The sequence below is a fragment of the Diospyros lotus genome, chromosome 1 (genome assembly GCF_014633365.1).
Source record: "Diospyros lotus cultivar Yz01 chromosome 1, ASM1463336v1, whole genome shotgun sequence".
Lineage (NCBI taxonomy): Eukaryota > Viridiplantae > Streptophyta > Magnoliopsida > Ericales > Ebenaceae > Diospyros > Diospyros lotus.
Window position 1 is genome coordinate 51,963,430 of NC_068338.1, and position 17,166 is coordinate 51,980,595.

At 37.6% G+C, this 17,166-nt stretch overlaps 3 protein-coding genes across 3 annotated transcripts; 2 read left to right on the forward strand and 1 right to left on the reverse strand.

Annotated features, from left to right (window-relative positions):
- Positions 1-1,934: 1,934 nt before the first annotated feature.
- LOC127805837 (cellulose synthase-like protein D3) lies at positions 1,935-7,595 on the forward strand. Its single transcript, XM_052342636.1, has 4 exons — positions 1,935-2,301; positions 2,960-3,854; positions 4,777-5,584; positions 5,705-7,595. Exons 2-4 carry the CDS (start codon positions 2,992-2,994, stop codon positions 7,457-7,459), a joined length of 3,426 nt encoding a protein of 1,141 aa, XP_052198596.1. The 5' UTR covers positions 1,935-2,301; positions 2,960-2,991; the 3' UTR covers positions 7,460-7,595.
- Positions 7,596-8,561: 966 nt separating this feature from the next.
- On the forward strand, positions 8,562-13,837 carry LOC127805842 (uncharacterized). Its single transcript, XM_052342649.1, has 8 exons — positions 8,562-9,089; positions 9,212-9,307; positions 10,112-10,222; positions 10,309-10,618; positions 11,152-11,242; positions 11,550-11,883; positions 12,356-12,504; positions 13,073-13,837. Exons 1-8 carry the CDS (start codon positions 8,793-8,795, stop codon positions 13,587-13,589), a joined length of 1,905 nt encoding a protein of 634 aa, XP_052198609.1. The 5' UTR covers positions 8,562-8,792; the 3' UTR covers positions 13,590-13,837.
- Positions 13,838-14,005: 168 nt separating this feature from the next.
- LOC127805987 (NADH dehydrogenase [ubiquinone] iron-sulfur protein 6, mitochondrial) lies at positions 14,006-17,035 on the reverse strand. Its single transcript, XM_052342906.1, has 3 exons — positions 16,828-17,035; positions 14,373-14,457; positions 14,006-14,267 (listed from the first exon to the last, which is right to left on the reverse strand). The coding sequence occupies exons 1-3, from the start codon at positions 16,984-16,986 to the stop codon at positions 14,149-14,151; spliced, it is 363 nt and encodes a 120-aa protein (XP_052198866.1). The 5' UTR covers positions 16,987-17,035; the 3' UTR covers positions 14,006-14,148.
- Between the last annotated feature and the right edge of the window lie 131 nt (positions 17,036-17,166).

The window sequence follows — 17,166 nt, forward strand, 5'->3', positions numbered from 1 at the left end:
ACCGCCACCGCACTTAATAATTTAATTAAATCTTAATATTTAATGATTTTTAGTCTTACACCTTGTTAATAATAATGATGGAAAAGCACGTGATAACTAAGGAAGGATGTATTTGTAAATGTCACACTTACTAAAGTTTTTATTTCCAAAATTATAAAATAAAGGAGTATTTGTTTTAGTTAATTCAATCGAAATTGATTGTCCTTTATGTGAATTTATCCAATTCTAAATAAGTTTTTAAAAAATTAAAAAAAATTAGGTATTCTTTGAACGAATTTAACTAAATTTTATTATTCTTCTCATAATCGTATTCTCGTGTGAGTTGTTTTAGACTGATTCTTAGAGCCGTATTTACATCTGATTTGTCTTAAACTGAAACTCATGATAGTCTATAATTAAAATTAATTTTTAATAATAAATTAATTAACAAAAATTATAATCTATTCCAAAATTTATGATATATAATTTTTTTAAAAAAAAAAAAAAATAACCTCAACTAACATAAATTTTTGAATCTGTCCAATAAACTCCACTAGATTTCATCATCTTTCCTATGAACCCAACCGAATTCCATTGTGATTCCTATGAAATTCATCCCTCTTTCCAACAAATTGAGACAGATTCGACCCCGACCCACCAATTTTTTTTGTTTATTTATATCTATTTTAAAACCAGAATTCACATTTGACCAACTCACCACGAGAGCAAGCGTCTTGCTGAAGCCAAGAGGACGATAGAGACGAGCACGAGCTGCTATCCGCTAATTCCGCCTTGTGACTCGCAGTTGAGGATACAATTGTAGCTTCTAACAAATTACAAGCCCAAGTTTATTTATATGCTTTAATTAATTTTCGGTTGGGGTCGGGTCCAAGACAAAATTTAATTTAATAATATATATAATATATTAATTTTTAAATATATATATATATTAGAGGATGTTTAAGTAGAATTTAGAATAATAATAATAATATATAATGGTCTGATTTTCTTTAAACAATAATTAGAAGTGTTCATTTCATTCGGATTACACCAAGTTGAATTAACCATAAACTCGACTAAATTGGGTCCGAAATTCTTAAAATTTTGGAGTCAAATACCAAACTGTTAGGGTTGAATCAGTTAAAAATATTTGTATTTTTCTAAAGTCCAAGCATAAGTTTAAAAGAGCTAATTATGAAAATAATATAATTATTTTTATAAATTTATAATTTTATCTCATCATTTCAATTTTTATAAGTAAATCCAAATTATCTCATTTGAGTATAATTTTATTAATATGTAAAATCGATTTAAATGAAGTGTGTATATGCTAACTTGATTGTCATATAATAATAATATTTTGTGAGAGTTACATGTACACATATAAAAATCTAATTTATTATACATAATTTGTAAAAATATAAATAAATAAATTATGTGTAACAAGTTATATATATTTTTTACTTATGTGTATATCCTAATTAAGTACAAACACATCGTCTCTAAATTAATTTTATATATTAAATAAAATTATAATTAATTAAATCAATTTAGATTTAATTATCCAAATTAAATACAATTATAAATTTGCGAAAATAATTGAATTCTTTCCATGATTAGTTGAATTTAAAATATTAATTTGTTTACTTATAAAAATAATAAATAAATTAAAATATAAAGATTATTTTAGGATAAAATATAAAATTAAGAGATTAAATATATTATTTATCCTAATATTCTCTTGTCATAACAAATTAATAAAGAAAAATAAGTAGCTCTCCCCTAGTGGGTCCCTTCCGGCATGTCGCAACCGCGGAGCGACGAGAAGAGAATACAGCGGAGCGCCGCAATGAAAACACCGTTGAAACGGCGCCGTCTAACAAAAATCAAAACAAAGCTTGCCTACAGTTTCAGTTTACAAAGCTCCTTCAGTTTCCCCGTTATTTCTTTGTTCGTATGCTTTTGGAATTCTATTCCACTCTCTGCTCTCTCGCCAACTCATTCCAACTCTCTCTCTCTCTCTCTCTCTCTCTCAAGTCTAAACTCAAATGTACAATTCTTACTCCGAAGCATTTCCACGCAACTAAAGTCTCTCTCTCTCTCTCTCTCTCTCTGTATAACGCACGCTTTTGAAGCTTTAAGATTTGCTCCGGAAAGCGCTCTCTAGTGGCAAAGATTGGACGCGAAGATCCAGAGATACTCGTTCGTATAGGTAGATGTTCAAAAGAGATTTTGCTTTGCGGGGAGCTTCCTAGTGCGAGTGTCCTTGGTGCCTGATTGATCTGCTTGGGGATGCACGGATCCAGCTTCGCCTGTTATTAGGTATGCGTCTAACTGTGTCTGCCAATTTATCTGTTTCTCCAAGTCTGTTGCTAGTGTTTCTGCCTTTCTGGATGCCGACGTGAGGTAGTTGTTCAACCGTAATTTTACCTAATTTTGTACTTCTTCAAGCGCTTCTTCGTAATATGCTTGGTTCTCTTTGTTCTGTCGCTTTCGATTTCGGCATTACATTTGAAGATCGGGTAGTGATTGAACCGGTTGTGCTAATTTCCAAGCATTTTTATCACTTTCTGAAATGTCACTCTTGATGATAGTGAATTGAGCTCCCTTGATCTCTCGTGCCCCTTACAATTTTGCCAGAAGTTACGAAGTTTGACTAGTGTTGTTCAATTTATTCAGGTGTCCCTCATGGCTGTTTCAATTTTTTAACCTCGATCTAATTCAGGTGTCTCTCGTGTTTTTCAATTTAGTTAATGAATCAAAATAAAGCTAAAAAGAGCTCGCCTCTCTTGCCTCTTTATTTGAAGGTGGTTTGTTGTTATAAAGTCAGTTCGATTATTTTTTTTCAACAAATCTTGACCTGATGTGGACCATTGCAGATGTTTCTGTACGTGTAATCTCATATTGTTTTCAGTCTGTTCGATCTTTATAGAAGTTGTAAATATATAATCCGAGTTTTCATGCTTTGCTGAAATTGCAGGATTTGGTGATAAGCTTCTCGCAGTGCTCAACATGGCGTCAAAATCCTTTAAGGTGAGTAGATCCTCCCTGTCAACCACCTCGGACGTGTCAGATTCACAACATGGTAAGCCTCCCTTGCCTCCCACTGTGACATTTGGCCGGAGAACTTCATCGGGAAGATATATTAGTTATTCAAGGGATGACCTTGACAGTGAACTTGGAAGTGGTGATTTTGCAAACTACACAGTTCACATACCACCAACACCTGACAACCAGCCAATGGACTCAATCTCTCAGAAGGTTGAAGAGCAATATGTATCAAATTCACTTTTTACTGGTGGATTTAATAGTGTTACGCGAGCTCATCTAATGGACAAGGTGATAGAATCAGATGCAAATCATCCCCAAATGGCTGGTGCAAAAGGATCTTCATGTGCTATTCCTGGATGCGATGCTAAGGTGATGAGTGATGAAAGGGGTGTTGATATTCTCCCCTGTGAATGTGATTTCAAGATATGCAGAGATTGTTATCTAGACGCAGTTAAAACTGATGGCATTTGCCCAGGGTGTAAAGAGCAATACAAGACAATGGACTTGGATGAAGTGGTGGAGAATGGGAGGCCACTTCCACTTCCACCGCCAACTGAGATGTCAAAAATGCAAAGAAGGCTGTCACTGATGAAATCAACAAAATCAGTGCTGATGAGGAGCCAGACTGGAGACTTTGATCACAATCGATGGCTCTTTGAATCTAGGGGAACCTATGGATATGGCAATGCTATATGGCCAAAGGGTGGAGGATTAGGGAATGGAAAAGATGATGAGGCTGTTGAGCCTTCAGAACTAATGAACAAACCATGGAGGCCACTAACACGAAAATTAATCATATCAGCTGCTGTTATCAGTCCCTATCGGTATTTTTCTGCCTCATGAACTTTTTTCCTTCATATGTTTTACCTATTGTAATATAAATTGTCACTTTGAGGGTGCGCCTTGGTAGCAACAATAAGTTCGGTTCTTTGTGACTAGAAGATCATAGGTTCAAGTTGTAGAAACAACTTATTTACAAAAAATAAAAAACAAAAGGAAGACTATATACAAATACAACCCTCACAATGTGGGGAGCCTTGTGCGCCCTGTTAATGTGACTTGTCACTTTATATACCTTAGGTTAGTACTGATGGTGGTGAGCTGGTCAATACACAAAAAATACGTAGATAAATTTTGGATGACTCAAAAACTAATTATACTGCATTTCTCATATTTTTATATTAGATGATTCTTTGCATCCTAATACTTGTGTATGTGAGGGTAATTTGAACAACTGGTTTATGCATTCTCCAGCTGGAAGATGAACAAAAAGAACTCCACTACGTACTAGCACATTCAAACCTCATCTAAAAGCCCACTTAATTGACAATTTGTTGGTCCACTGAAGTCTTTTGCATATCTATCTTGGATTAATGATGAAAATAAAATGGATTGAGTTGGTTATCATGCATGATGAATGCATGGTTCACAAGAAATATACTAGCTATACAGCCATTTGGAAAATTTAGGATGGTGGCAGGATTAGATTTTCTATAGACGTGTTTACAATTGCTTTCATTTCTTTGTTCTAGGAGTAGGGAGGGGGGTAGGTGTGTGTGTGTGTATGCGCGCCTGTTTTTTTCTTTGCTAGGCTTTTCTTTCTATGCTAGGCAATTTCTCTGCAAGTGTTACTAACCACTTCACCATTGAATTTTTTTACCTGATTTTTCATGGTTCCTTTTCATGTGATCATTGTGATGCATGCTAATGAAAACTTTTGGTTGTCTGTTTCATCTTTGTTATCAGGCTTCTGATTTTTGTCCGATTGGTTGTTCTTGGGCTTTTCTTGGCATGGAGGGTCAATCACCCAAACAATGATGCAATCTGGCTGTGGGGGATGTCTGTAGTTTGTGAAATATGGTTTGCTTTCTCTTGGATTCTTGACCAACTGCCCAAGCTATGCCCTGTAAATCGTGCTACAGATCTCAATGTCTTAAGAGATAAGTTTGAAATGCCTAGCCCCAATAACCCTACTGGAAAATCTGATCTACCAGGTGTAGATATCTTTGTATCTACTGCAGACCCAGAGAAAGAACCCCCTCTTGTCACAGCAAACACCATATTGTCTATTCTAGCTGCTGATTACCCAGTTGAGAAGCTTTCTTGCTATGTCTCTGATGATGGAGGTGCTCTTTTAACATTTGAGGCCATGGCAGAAGCAGCAAGCTTCGCTAATACATGGGTTCCATTTTGCCGCAAACACAACATTGAGCCTAGAAACCCCGAGTCTTATTTCAATTTGAAGAAGGATCCTTACAAGAACAAGGTCAAGACCGACTTTGTCAAAGACCGTAGACGGGTAAAACGTGAATATGATGAGTTTAAGGTGCGTATCAATAGCCTGCCTGACTCAATCCGCCGGCGCTCTGATGCCTATCATGCTCGAGAGGAAATAAAGGCCATGAAGCAACAGAGACAGAACACACATGATGAACCTGTGGAGATTGTGAAGATCCCAAAAGCCACTTGGATGGCTGATGGAACACATTGGCCGGGAACTTGGTTGACTCCTGCACCAGATCACTCCAAAGGTGATCATGCTGGAATAATACAGGTGTTGTTTGGTTACTGGAAAATTCAGAATTTAACTTTGTGATGATACATATACTGTTGTTAAGCATAATAAAGATGGACCTAAAAGAATGGAAACAGCTAAACATGTTAAATTGTGCAGGTGATGCTGAAACCTCCTAGCGATGAACCGCTACAGGGTACCGCTGATGATACCAGGTTAATTGACCTGAGTGATGTTGATATCCGTCTTCCAATGCTTGTTTATGTTTCTCGTGAGAAGCGTCCTGGCTATGATCACAACAAGAAAGCTGGAGCCATGAATGCCTTGGTTCGTGCTTCTGCAATAATGTCTAACGGCCCCTTTATTCTCAATCTTGATTGCGACCACTACATTTACAACTCCCAGGCTCTGAAAGAAGGCATGTGTTTCATGATGGATAGAGGTGGGGATCGCATTTGCTATGTCCAATTCCCTCAGAGGTTTGAGGGTATTGATCCAAACGATCGATATGCCAATCACAACACTGTCTTCTTTGATGGCAACATGCGGGCCCTTGACGGACTCCAGGGTCCAGTTTATGTTGGAACTGGATGCCTCTTTCGAAGGATTGCCCTTTATGGCTTTGACCCACCTAGATCTAAAGATCATCCTGGTTGCTGTAGTTGTTGCTTTCCTCACCGCAGAAAGCATGCCACAGCTGCAAGCCTAGAAGAGAACCGTGCCCTCAGAATGGGTGATTCCGATGATGAAGAGATGATGAACCTTTCCGGAGCTCCTAAGAAGTTTGGAAACTCCACTTTCCTCATCGATTCTATCCCTGTGGCCGAGTTCCAAGGCCGGCCCCTTGCAGATCACCCAGCTGTAAAGAATGGGCGGCCTCCTGGTGCTTGTACCATCCCACGAGAGCTTCTTGATGCATCCTCCGTGGCAGAGGCTATCAGTGTCATATCATGTTGGTATGAGGACAAGACTGAGTGGGGACAGCGAATTGGATGGATTTATGGTTCCGTTACTGAAGATGTGGTCACAGGATATAGGATGCACAACAGAGGATGGAAATCAGTTTACTGTGTGACCAAACGTGATGCCTTCCGTGGAACTGCCCCTATCAATCTTACAGATAGGCTCCATCAGGTCCTTCGTTGGGCTACCGGTTCTGTTGAAATATTTTTCTCACGTAACAATGCCCTCTTGGCAAGCTCAAAAATGAAGTTTTTGCAGAGGATTGCATACCTTAATGTTGGAATCTACCCCTTTACCTCTATCTTCCTAATTGTCTATTGCTTTCTCCCGGCCTTATCCCTCTTCTCTGGCCAGTTTATTGTCCAAACCCTCAATGTGACTTTCCTTGTCTACCTCCTTACCATCACTGTTACACTTTGCTTGCTTGCTGTGCTTGAGGTCAAGTGGTCAGGGATCGAGCTTGAGGAATGGTGGAGGAATGAACAGTTCTGGTTGATTGGAGGCACCAGTGCCCACCTGGCTGCAGTGCTTCAAGGGCTTCTGAAAGTCATTGCAGGAATTGAGATCTCTTTTACCCTGACATCAAAATCAGCCTGTGACGACGACGACGACGAGTTTGGTGATCTCTACATCGTCAAATGGACATCCCTCATGATCCCACCAATAACAATTATGATGACAAACTTGATTGCAATAGCAGTGGGAGTTAGTCGGACAATTTATAGTGCTATACCACAATGGAGCCGCCTATTAGGGGGAGTTTTCTTTAGTTTTTGGGTTCTGGCGCATCTCTTCCCATTTGCGAAAGGGCTTATGGGAAGAAGGGGAAGGACTCCAACCATTGTTTTTGTTTGGTCAGGACTTCTTGCTATCACCATATCCCTCCTTTGGGTGGCAATCAATCCCCCAGCCGGCACCGACCAGATCGGAGGCTCATTCCAGTTTCCCTGATAAGGCATTTTTCTTAGTGAATGAGTTTAGCAATATTCCTTCGTTGTTTTTTTTTTCTTTTTCTTTTTTGAACAGTTTATTATGCCGAGTGAAGACAGTAGGGATGTTTAATTCCTTATTTTTTCATTTTGTTTGATTTCTCAGCAATTTGGATAAAACTTGTCAGAAGAACATTGGAATAGCGGTTCAAGCAACGTATTAATTATACGCTTCCTGTGTTATACTTGAAATGATTAGAGAGTTAGAATTTATATAACAAACTTCACCTAGTCAAATTAAGACTCAAGAATTCTTCATATTATTATTTGTTTTTTTTTTTTTTGTGTTTTATGAAGTATTTATCAAAACAACTTAAAGTTTTTCGTGTTGAATTATGGACTTTTTTCATAACATTCTTTTAAAATTAGGAGAGGTGATTAGGGAGGATAGTTTATTTTGTCTAGTAGATCATCCCTTGTGATGGGATTATAAATGTATGCTGTTAAGTTGAATTACATTAATTCTTTTATGTATTGTTATTTTTTTTTTTTTGATTTCTATTTATATTATTGATTTGTGCTACTCAATCCTAACAAAGCATACATGGACTCGCTGAGGACTACTTTTGAGAAAAATTAGTATTTGTTGTTTAATTTAATTATTAAGAAATATTTGTAATGTTATTATATATAATTAAAAATACTCGTAACGATAAAAATAAATATATATATATATATGATTGATAAGTGTAGTATTTGTAATACTAAATGTTAATTTTGATTAAAAATATAATTTTATTTTATTTTACGTTTACTTTTATTTTACAATAAAATTATTAAATTTTTATTTTTATTTTTTAATAAAAAATAAAATTTTATTCTAAGCAAACTCAAAAAATATCTTTTATTTCACTAATAATAATAGAACACGATAGCATAAATAATCTATTACATGTGTTCGAGAACTTAGAATATCATTGACTCGTAGATTCGATTTTGTTTTCATTATATATATATTATATTTATATGTAATAGATAGTAATTTTTAAAAACATAAGATAAATTTAAAAAAAAAATTAAGATAGGTGCAGTGCTGATTGTGAAGATGTCTCAACTTTGCCATGTTAAAAAAAAAAATGGGAAAGCAACGCGGTAACCGCCACAGAGAAACCCTACCAAAACCTCTCTCGCTGCGACTTCTGTTTCGTTCCCTTCCTCTGAAATCTCTCTGTTAATGGCTTCTTTCTTGTCATCCAAGCCAGATTAATAGATTCCCTTCGCTTCGCTGTTCGTATCAAGATCCACAATCTTAACTCTTCTCTGCAGTTGAGTTCAATTTTCGAGACGAAGAAGAAATGGCAAGAGCCACTAGTGCGGGGCTTATCTCGGCCTTAGCCTCCGCAGCATTGGGCGTCGACCATGCCTACGCCGACGGCCCTTTCAGCTTCTCTCCATTCTCCTCGTCTCCGAAAACTTCCCCCGAATCTCCCCCTGCGACGTCGTCCCAAGCGTCGGAGCCGCCGCCGAATGCCGAGCCTCCGAGGGTTCGCAATGACAACCCGAGGACTACGTCCGCTGGGTTCGATCCCGAGGCGCTTGAGAGGGGTGCTAAGGCCCTGAAAGAGATTAGCACCTCGACTCATGGCAAAAGGGTGATTATTTCTTCTCCTACTACTTCCCCCCCCCCCCCCCCCCCCCTTTCTTTTCCTCGTTTTTTATGCGTAGTTTACAGAGTTGAAGTCTTTGGTGGGTGTTTGATAATGGGTTGGTGTAGGTTTTCGACGTAATGAAAAAGCAAGAAGAGACAAGGCAGACGGAATTGGCTGCGAAGGCTGCGGAGTTTAAAGCTTTGAAAACGCAGGCTGAAAATGTATGATTCGGGTTTCTGCTTATGGATTCCTTGTGTTTAGATCATTCTTTGCTTATGTCATCAAATTGGGAAATTTTTGTTCAATGAATCTGTGTTTTTTAAGTCGATCATTAAGATGTTATCAGGCCCTATCTCTAGTATGCACCTGGTATTGGCTATTGAGTAGGACCTGTAACTATGAATTAAACAGTATTATTTTGTGTAATTCCAATCATTCTATTAGGAAACAGCAGAACTTTATCTTTTTGTGGTGGTACTTGACCCTCCATATTTTAAGATAGGTTGTTCTGCTCAGTTCTCTTCAACTATTTGTCCATGTATCTAGTAAGTAATCCTATCAAGATCACAAAGAAAGTTCTCATTCAGTAGGAGACATTCCAGGAGCTTAGGTTGGATTCCCTAGATAAAGAGTTAAGTTCGATCACATTGAGTTAGGATAAAAAAGGGACCACAAAGAGGGTCAGTTCACATTTTTCCAATTTAAGGCATAGATAATTTCATGACCGATTAAACCTGTGGTGTGAGTTTCACATTCTATAACATCTCATAAGCAGGGTGGAATAGCTACTTCTTTTTGTATGTTGTTGTCCTTGTATTTATGTCTGCTTCCAAGCCCAAGATAGTGCTTTACCAGATGGTTTTGATAATTTACAATAAATAGGGAATTGGAAAGTGAAAAAAAAAAAAGCTTTTGATCTTATTTCAAGTGGTTAGCGTGCCCGACAAGCGATCGCTGAATGCCATTTTATGTACATGTGTATCCAAATATGACTAATATGATGTTATCCTGCCTTCCTTTGACAGGAGAGACAACAAGTGATTTACAATGAACAGAAAAATCTGGCCCAGCAACAGGCACAGATAAAATCACAGATGGCTCGCTATGAGGATGAATTGGCAAGGAAGAGAATGCAGGTATGTGTGCATTATACTTCTAGTTTTTAGTTTACGGTAGATGTTGCTTGTTGGGGTGATGTAACTGTTCCTTGTAATTTGTTCAGGCAGAAAATGAACATCAAAGATCAAGAAATCGAGAGCTTGTAAAGATGCAGGAAGAATCAGCCATCAGACAAGAGCAAGCCCGGAGAGCAAGTGAAGAACAGATTCAAGCGCAACGTCGGCAAACAGAAAGGGAGAAAGCTGAAATTGAACGTGAAACAATAAGGGTCAAGGCTATGGCAGAAGCAGAAGGGAGGGCCCATGAAGTGAAACTTTCTGAAGAGGTTAACAGGCGAATGCTAGTAGAGCGTGCAAATGTGGAAAGAGAGAAATGGGTGGCTGCCATAAACACAACTTTTGATCACATTGGAAGTACGTTGCTTTAATATGCTTGCTTAGTACCAACGGAATATGCATATCATCAATAATAATGAAATTCTAATGCCCATTTTGGATCTTCATGCTCTGTTCAAGCTCCTTAGTGACCTTCTTTATCACGAGATAAGATGAAATATAATCTTTTTGGTTCAAGTCACTCTGAAATTGTAGAAACCTGTGTCAGCGTGTCCATAATTAGTTATCAAATTTTTCTTGCTGTGACATAAACCAGTTTTCCAAAGCCAAGTCAGGACCTTGTATTTGGTTTTCCAGCAACCTGGTTATGATTTTCCTTGATTTTAGTATGCCTGACGTAATATATAGTTCTCAAGAGTATCAGTTCAACAAGAGATTGATAGTGGTTGTAAGAATGTTTTGAGCACTTCCTAGCATATACAACAGTAGTGGTCAATAATTTGACCAGGTCAAAGAAATTTCTATATTAATTGAATAAGTGTTTCATTCTGTTGTTGACAGTTTTGTGCTTAAGACGAGTTTAGTTGATGGGGATCCATCTATGTTTTCAGGTGGACTACGGGCTATTTTAACTGATCAAAATAAGCTAGTTGCCGCAGTAGGGGGAGTGACGGCTCTAGCAGCAGGGATCTACACAACAAGGTATTGAAATCCTAGAAGCTAATTGAGTATTCATCTCTTTGTTATTAAATCCACTCAAAGACAAAACAATTTTTTGGTAGACTTTTTATGCCTTCCGGTTATATTATTTGGCTGTCCTATTCCTGAGTTTAGATACAATGTGCTTGGTGTTTGAAGGATAATTCTGTTTGCAGTAAACAGTTGTTTTTCCGTTTCTATTAAAATGAGAATGATGGTGTTGTGGCATAGTGGTTCAATTTTGGTTAGTATTTTCTCAGCTTTTGATATACAATGGTATAGCTCATTTGAGTTTGTCCTCTCAATGCAGAGAAGGTGCAAGAGTGATATGGAGCTATGTGGACAGAATATTAGGACAACCATCTTTAATCAGAGAGTCATCCCGAGGAAAATACCCATGGTCAGGATTGTTTTCTCGTGGTATGAGCACTCTATCACATAGGAACAATAAAGCATCTGCCTCAAATAATGGAAATGGATTTGGTGATGTTATATTAAACCCTTCTCTTCAAAAACGAATTCAGCAACTGGCTGGTGCTACTGCAAATACAAAATCGCACAAGGCACCATTTAGGAATATGCTCTTTTATGGTCCTCCTGGAACCGGGAAAACAATGGCTGCTAGAGAACTGGCAGGCAAATCTGTAAGCAATCTTTGCCACCAAGTTTCTGGCCCCTTTCTGATATTGCTGCTTGTCTATCTCTACTTGCACATTGGAGGGGGTTATGTTGAGTTACAAAATATTCCTTCCAGTGACTGATCTTTTGCTGGTTAAGTGTTCTAGTGTACACCATACAATGTTGAGTCATTCTTTTCATCATTTCCCATATTAGTCCAATTCAAATAGACTTGGGGTTAATCTTCATAATATGTGGGACTATGGTACCTCGTACCATTTGATCATCTGTAGAAGTTCAATAATTACATCAATAAGGGCTTTAATATTTGAAATTGGGTAAAGCTTTGGATCTAGAAGGGAAATCATGACTAAAGTTTATGATGCTTAGCTCATTTCGTGCATGTGGGTCATAGTTTCTATTTGGTTTCTGATCTGCATAGACCTTGAACAATATCTTAGAATTGCTGACTCTTGGAATTGTTTAATATGCTTTCAGGGGCTGGATTATGCATTGATGACTGGTGGAGATGTCGCACCACTGGGTCCACAGGCTGTAACCAAGATACATCAGTTGTTTGATTGGGCCAAGAAATCCAATAAGGGCTTACTGCTTTTTATTGATGAAGCAGATGCATTTTTGTGCGAGTAAGTGATTTATTTTGGTTTCAAATGACTTATGCGTGGGTCTGTTTGTGGAAATGCAGTCATCCTTTGCATAATTGATCAGAAACATTTATGAAAAAGAAAATGTGGTCTGAAACAAAACTTCACTCTCGTCCCATCCATCTTGATACTATTATGATTCTGACGAGTAGATTGCAATATGTGGAGATTTCTAGTGAACAAAAATCTTTCTTCCATATACACAGTTTCAACAAGGGGCCATTTGTGCACTAATTATGATGAGAATTCCCTTTTAACCTCCTCCTATGGTTTTTAAATGAATCATGCACCTTCAAAGGATTTTGTAACATATGAGACATTCAAATTCTGACTAATATAGATGCTTATTTGGTCATTGCACTGGCTTACGGTTCTTTGAAGGTGAAGCATTGTTGTCACCAAAGTTACGGCATCATGTCTAATATGGTTTGACCCTCAGACTTTGTTTTGTTTTTTTGCCATATTCTAAGCATCACTATTCTCAATTTGGCTAATTGAGATGATATCTGTCTGACTTTATTACAAATTGATCACTTGCCAAAATTTTCAGGCGAAACAAAACCTATATGAGTGAAGCTCAAAGGAGTGCCCTAAATGCCCTCCTTTTCCGCACAGGTGACCAGTCAAAGGACATAGTCCTTGCCCTTGCTACAAACCGTCCTGGTGATCTTGATTCAGCTGTGGCAGATCGTATCGATGAAGTCCTGGAGTTTCCTTTGCCTGGCGAGGATGAACGCTTCAAGCTGCTGAAACTCTATCTGGACAAGTACATAGCTCAGGCTGGGACAAGAAAATCGGGCGTGTTTTCGCATCTGTTTCACAAACAACCGCAGAAGATAGAGATTGAGGGTTTGACTGACGATTTACTGAGGGAAGCTGCAGCCAAGACTGAAGGATTCTCCGGAAGAGAGATAGCAAAGCTAATGGCAAGTGTACAGGCTGCTGTTTATGGGAGCAAGAACTGTGTGCTTGATCCAACCTTGTTTTGTGAAGTAATAGATTATAAAGTTGCTGAACATCAACAAAGAGGGAAACTAGCTGCTGCTGCTAATGAAAGTAGCTCCTGAGGGGAGCGTTGTTATAATGCTAGAAACATGAACATTTTTCACTCTTCTTTTTGCATTTCAAGCAAGAATGAGCAGGTGAGTATCTGCTTGTTCGTCAATTGGCCATTTTTAGCTTTTGGCTAACATGTCGTCATTATTCACCCCTTTTTGCAGGGGAGTTTTGCTATTGTTTGCTGTAGTTCCATTAATGATAATCTATCACAATAATTATGAAAAATATTCAATGTAACCCAATTTGAGGTCTTCCTTTTTAGCATTATCTCCCTTGGTCTTACATGCCACAACTCTGTAATAACGAAAGAAAACCACCACGGGATCTAACATTTACTTTCTGAAACAACACTTCCCAACAAACTTTTATTTTCTAGAACTGGCCACCAAAGATTCTCCATCACAAACGCTAATCAACAATCAAATGGCAAAAGCATAGCGTCAAATTCTTATTCGACATCAAAAGGAATATGGTATTACTCAGTACAGAGATTTTCAAATTACAGTTCAAACACATAGTGAATAAAACTAGGGTTTATCCCAAATAAAGAGAGTACATCTCTGGACTCTAATGGTGATGATGGCCATGGTCTTGTACATAGCGTAGGCCACAGTACTTGCAGATGGCGGGCTCATCTCGGTCAAGGCAAATAAACTCTATCGGATGCCCGAGTGCAGGATTGGTGTCTGCAACAAAGAATTACCATGAACTGTTTATATTTATAAAAACGAAAACCCCAGGGAAACCTGGCTTGGGGATTCATGTGTTTACTAGTTGGAAGACAAACTAACCTCCTTCACAAGCAGCAATTCTGCCCTCAACCTTAATTGGTGGAACTTCATTGATCAACTCCATAGGTGATTTCTTGCTTGTATCCTATCAAAAACTGCACCTAGTCAATATTTATAGATTTTGCCAAATATGATTGTCTACATAATGATCATCTCCAAAATAAGAGAGAGATGGATAGGAAAAAAGGAATATCAAATTGAATCAGCATCCCCCCCCCCCCCCCCCCCCCCCCAAAAAAAAAAAAATTGCAACAGAAATGTTTTTAAAGTCCAATTAAGGACTGCAGAAAATGCAAAAGAAAAATCTGGCATCTAAGAGCTGAAACTTTGAAAGAAAACGCAAAAAAGAGGTCTACTTTCTGAATTTGCAGGAGTGATGACTCAGTGACTTGAAGAACAAATTTATGAAATATAGGCCTTAACCCTTCACCATGCATTACATTAACTTTATCACTAAACAATGTCTATGTTGATTAACAATGATACTCTTTTTGCTCAGCTTATACAATAAGCAGGAATAATGTGCAAGGAATGATAAATTGGATGCAGACATCAACACTATGCAAGTTTTTTCCTCGGTGGCACAATCTTCCACAAGTGGCCCAAAAGGCCACGGAGACACTTCAAATTAATCATGTGCTAGCTAAAATTGCATCTCAAGCCACAATTGCCAAAGCTAAATATCATAATTTAGGTAACATTCATCTGAATTTTCATGGATACGAGGAGATTCAAGTGATCAACAAGCACAGAGGATTTTATTTTTAATAACAATTGCATCTTTTATGATTTAGAGCAAACACCGTAACAAGTGATGAATGAAAAATAATATTTCCTTTCTTTTCCCACGGTATATGTTACATGTACCCCATATGGATGTTAGGCATAGTAAAGTGCCCAAGCATTAAACTCATCTCTCTATCATATTTATAAACTCAAGTATATTGTTATATTTTATGATTAGAAATACTTTCTTTCCTACATTTAGTCCCAATTTCTGTTTGCAAACTCATGCATAACTTTTTAGGCATATTCATATTGTATAAAAAATCCTGTCAGAAATTTTTTTATTTAACAGATTTATTGAGCCCATATCCAACTAAGGATGTCTAAAAGATATCTCACATCCCATCTGAAGTGTTACTCATCAAAACCATCAAATGTGAAGGTTAAGTGATTTGTGATTAAAAAAAAAAAAAAACACAAGAAACAACACACAGGTAGCAGTCATTCCATCAAACGATTCCACTCAAAACTCAAAAGCCATCAAACATGAGGACTAGGTGATTTGTAATAAAAAAACACAAGGAAACAAAACACATGTAGCAGTCATCCCATCAAATGATTCCACTCAAAACTTAAAAACCATCAAACATGAATAAGGAAACAAAACACATGTAGCAGTGATCCCCTCAGATGGTCCCACTCAAAACTTGAGGACCTACCTCAATTTCTGAAAAGCGAACTACTTTTAGTTGATCCAAAAAAAAAAAAAAAATGAGAACTAGAATATTGTAGCAATTTCAGAAGATATCATCCAAAGGGCAATATGGCACTAAAAATTGGCTAGCTAAAGGGATTGCTATAAAAGGCAGTGGAAAACCAGCCCAACTTAAGGTAAGTGATTAATCTTCGCTAGCATCATCCATTTAAATGAAATAGTATCAGTGACGTGACCAGGTTCTCTGTACTTCCCTTCTGGGAAGATAGACATGTAGACATACTTTGAAGTCAGGTTTTGTCTTCACGTTCTATCCTCAAATGACGGTGGAATCATAGAAGTCTAAAAGTATATGATGCAGTTAATCAACCCTTGACACAGACTACATTCTCTACCATTACACTTCCTCTATAAATTAACTCCAGGGCCAACTAAAGGAACTCCTCATTCCTCAAATTATTTGACAATCACAATATACAGATTCTTGCAGGGACAAGTCATGTTGTGTATGCCCTTCGCCAAATGATTTCTAGCATAACTGAAAGAAAACCTAACTGGAGATGATTCATTAAGGCCTAAAATTTGCAGTGGGGGGTTCAGAAAAGAATTACAAGGTGAAGTGCCTCTATGTAGGATAAGCTTTTATTATCCCACAATTAGTTCAATGTTTGGTTACCACAACTAATGAATTCCTTCAGGAAGAGAAAGGCCTTAAGTAAGTACCTTGCAAACTTTCGCCTATGGGGTTTATCAATCCATCTCCAAACAAGATTTTCTTATGCACACCAATTTGCATCCTTGCCTATCAGATTAGAAAGAAAAAATCCTTTACATAAAAACCTCATTGATATGAGAATGGGGGGTTGAGCGAAAGAAATCCCTAAAGCACCAAATTATAAAAAAAAAAAAAATGCCAATAGATCTGGTAATAAACGATCTGGAGACCAAGAAAATTCGAAAACAACAGTAGATGATATATGCGAAGAACGAAAAAAGTGAAAGATAGAGCGGTACCTGCATCCATTTAGCAGTGTGAGAGGTGATGACCTCATCGCTCACCACCGCGCCACTGAGGCTTCTGAAGCTCGAAGGAGCCGGGTTCGACGATCGAGTTAGGGTTTTGATCAGATTCGACGCCACTGAATACCCCATTTTTCTTCCGCTTGCTGCCATTGGATTCCCCCGCCGATCAGTGATGCAGACGGAACGCGAATCAATATAATACACACACATACATATATATATATATATATATATGGTGAGAGAGGCAGAGGTGTTGGAATTATTTTTTTTCTCTTAAACTTGAAATTAAATGTGAACATTTTTCAAAGTTTATTATATTCTAAAATGCTA

What these genes read in the sequence shown, in the direction of transcription:
- LOC127805842 (XM_052342649.1), top strand. Translation starts at nt 8,793, where the DNA reads ATGGCAAGAGCCACTAGTGCGGGGCTTATCTCGGCCTTAGCCTCCGCA. An exon ending in GAGAACTGGCAGGCAAATCT is followed by an intron (nt 11,884 to 12,355) that starts GTAAGCAATCTT and finishes ATATGCTTTCAG; the next exon opens with GGGCTGGATTATGCATTGAT. An exon ending in GCAGATGCATTTTTGTGCGA is followed by an intron (nt 12,505 to 13,072) that starts GTAAGTGATTTA and finishes CAAAATTTTCAG; the next exon opens with GCGAAACAAAACCTATATGA.
- LOC127805837 (XM_052342636.1), top strand. Translation starts at nt 2,992, where the DNA reads ATGGCGTCAAAATCCTTTAAGGTGAGTAGATCCTCCCTGTCAACCACC. An exon ending in GCTGTTATCAGTCCCTATCG is followed by an intron (nt 3,855 to 4,776) that starts GTATTTTTCTGC and finishes CTTTGTTATCAG; the next exon opens with GCTTCTGATTTTTGTCCGAT. An exon ending in ATCATGCTGGAATAATACAG is followed by an intron (nt 5,585 to 5,704) that starts GTGTTGTTTGGT and finishes TAAATTGTGCAG; the next exon opens with GTGATGCTGAAACCTCCTAG.
- LOC127805987 (XM_052342906.1), bottom strand. Translation starts at nt 16,986, where the DNA reads ATGGCAGCAAGCGGAAGAAAAATGGGGTATTCAGTGGCGTCGAATCTG. An exon ending in ACACTGCTAAATGGATGCAG is followed by an intron (nt 14,458 to 16,827) that starts GTACCGCTCTAT and finishes AGTTTTTGATAG; the next exon opens with GATACAAGCAAGAAATCACC. An exon ending in AATTGCTGCTTGTGAAGGAG is followed by an intron (nt 14,268 to 14,372) that starts GTTAGTTTGTCT and finishes TCTTTGTTGCAG; the next exon opens with ACACCAATCCTGCACTCGGG.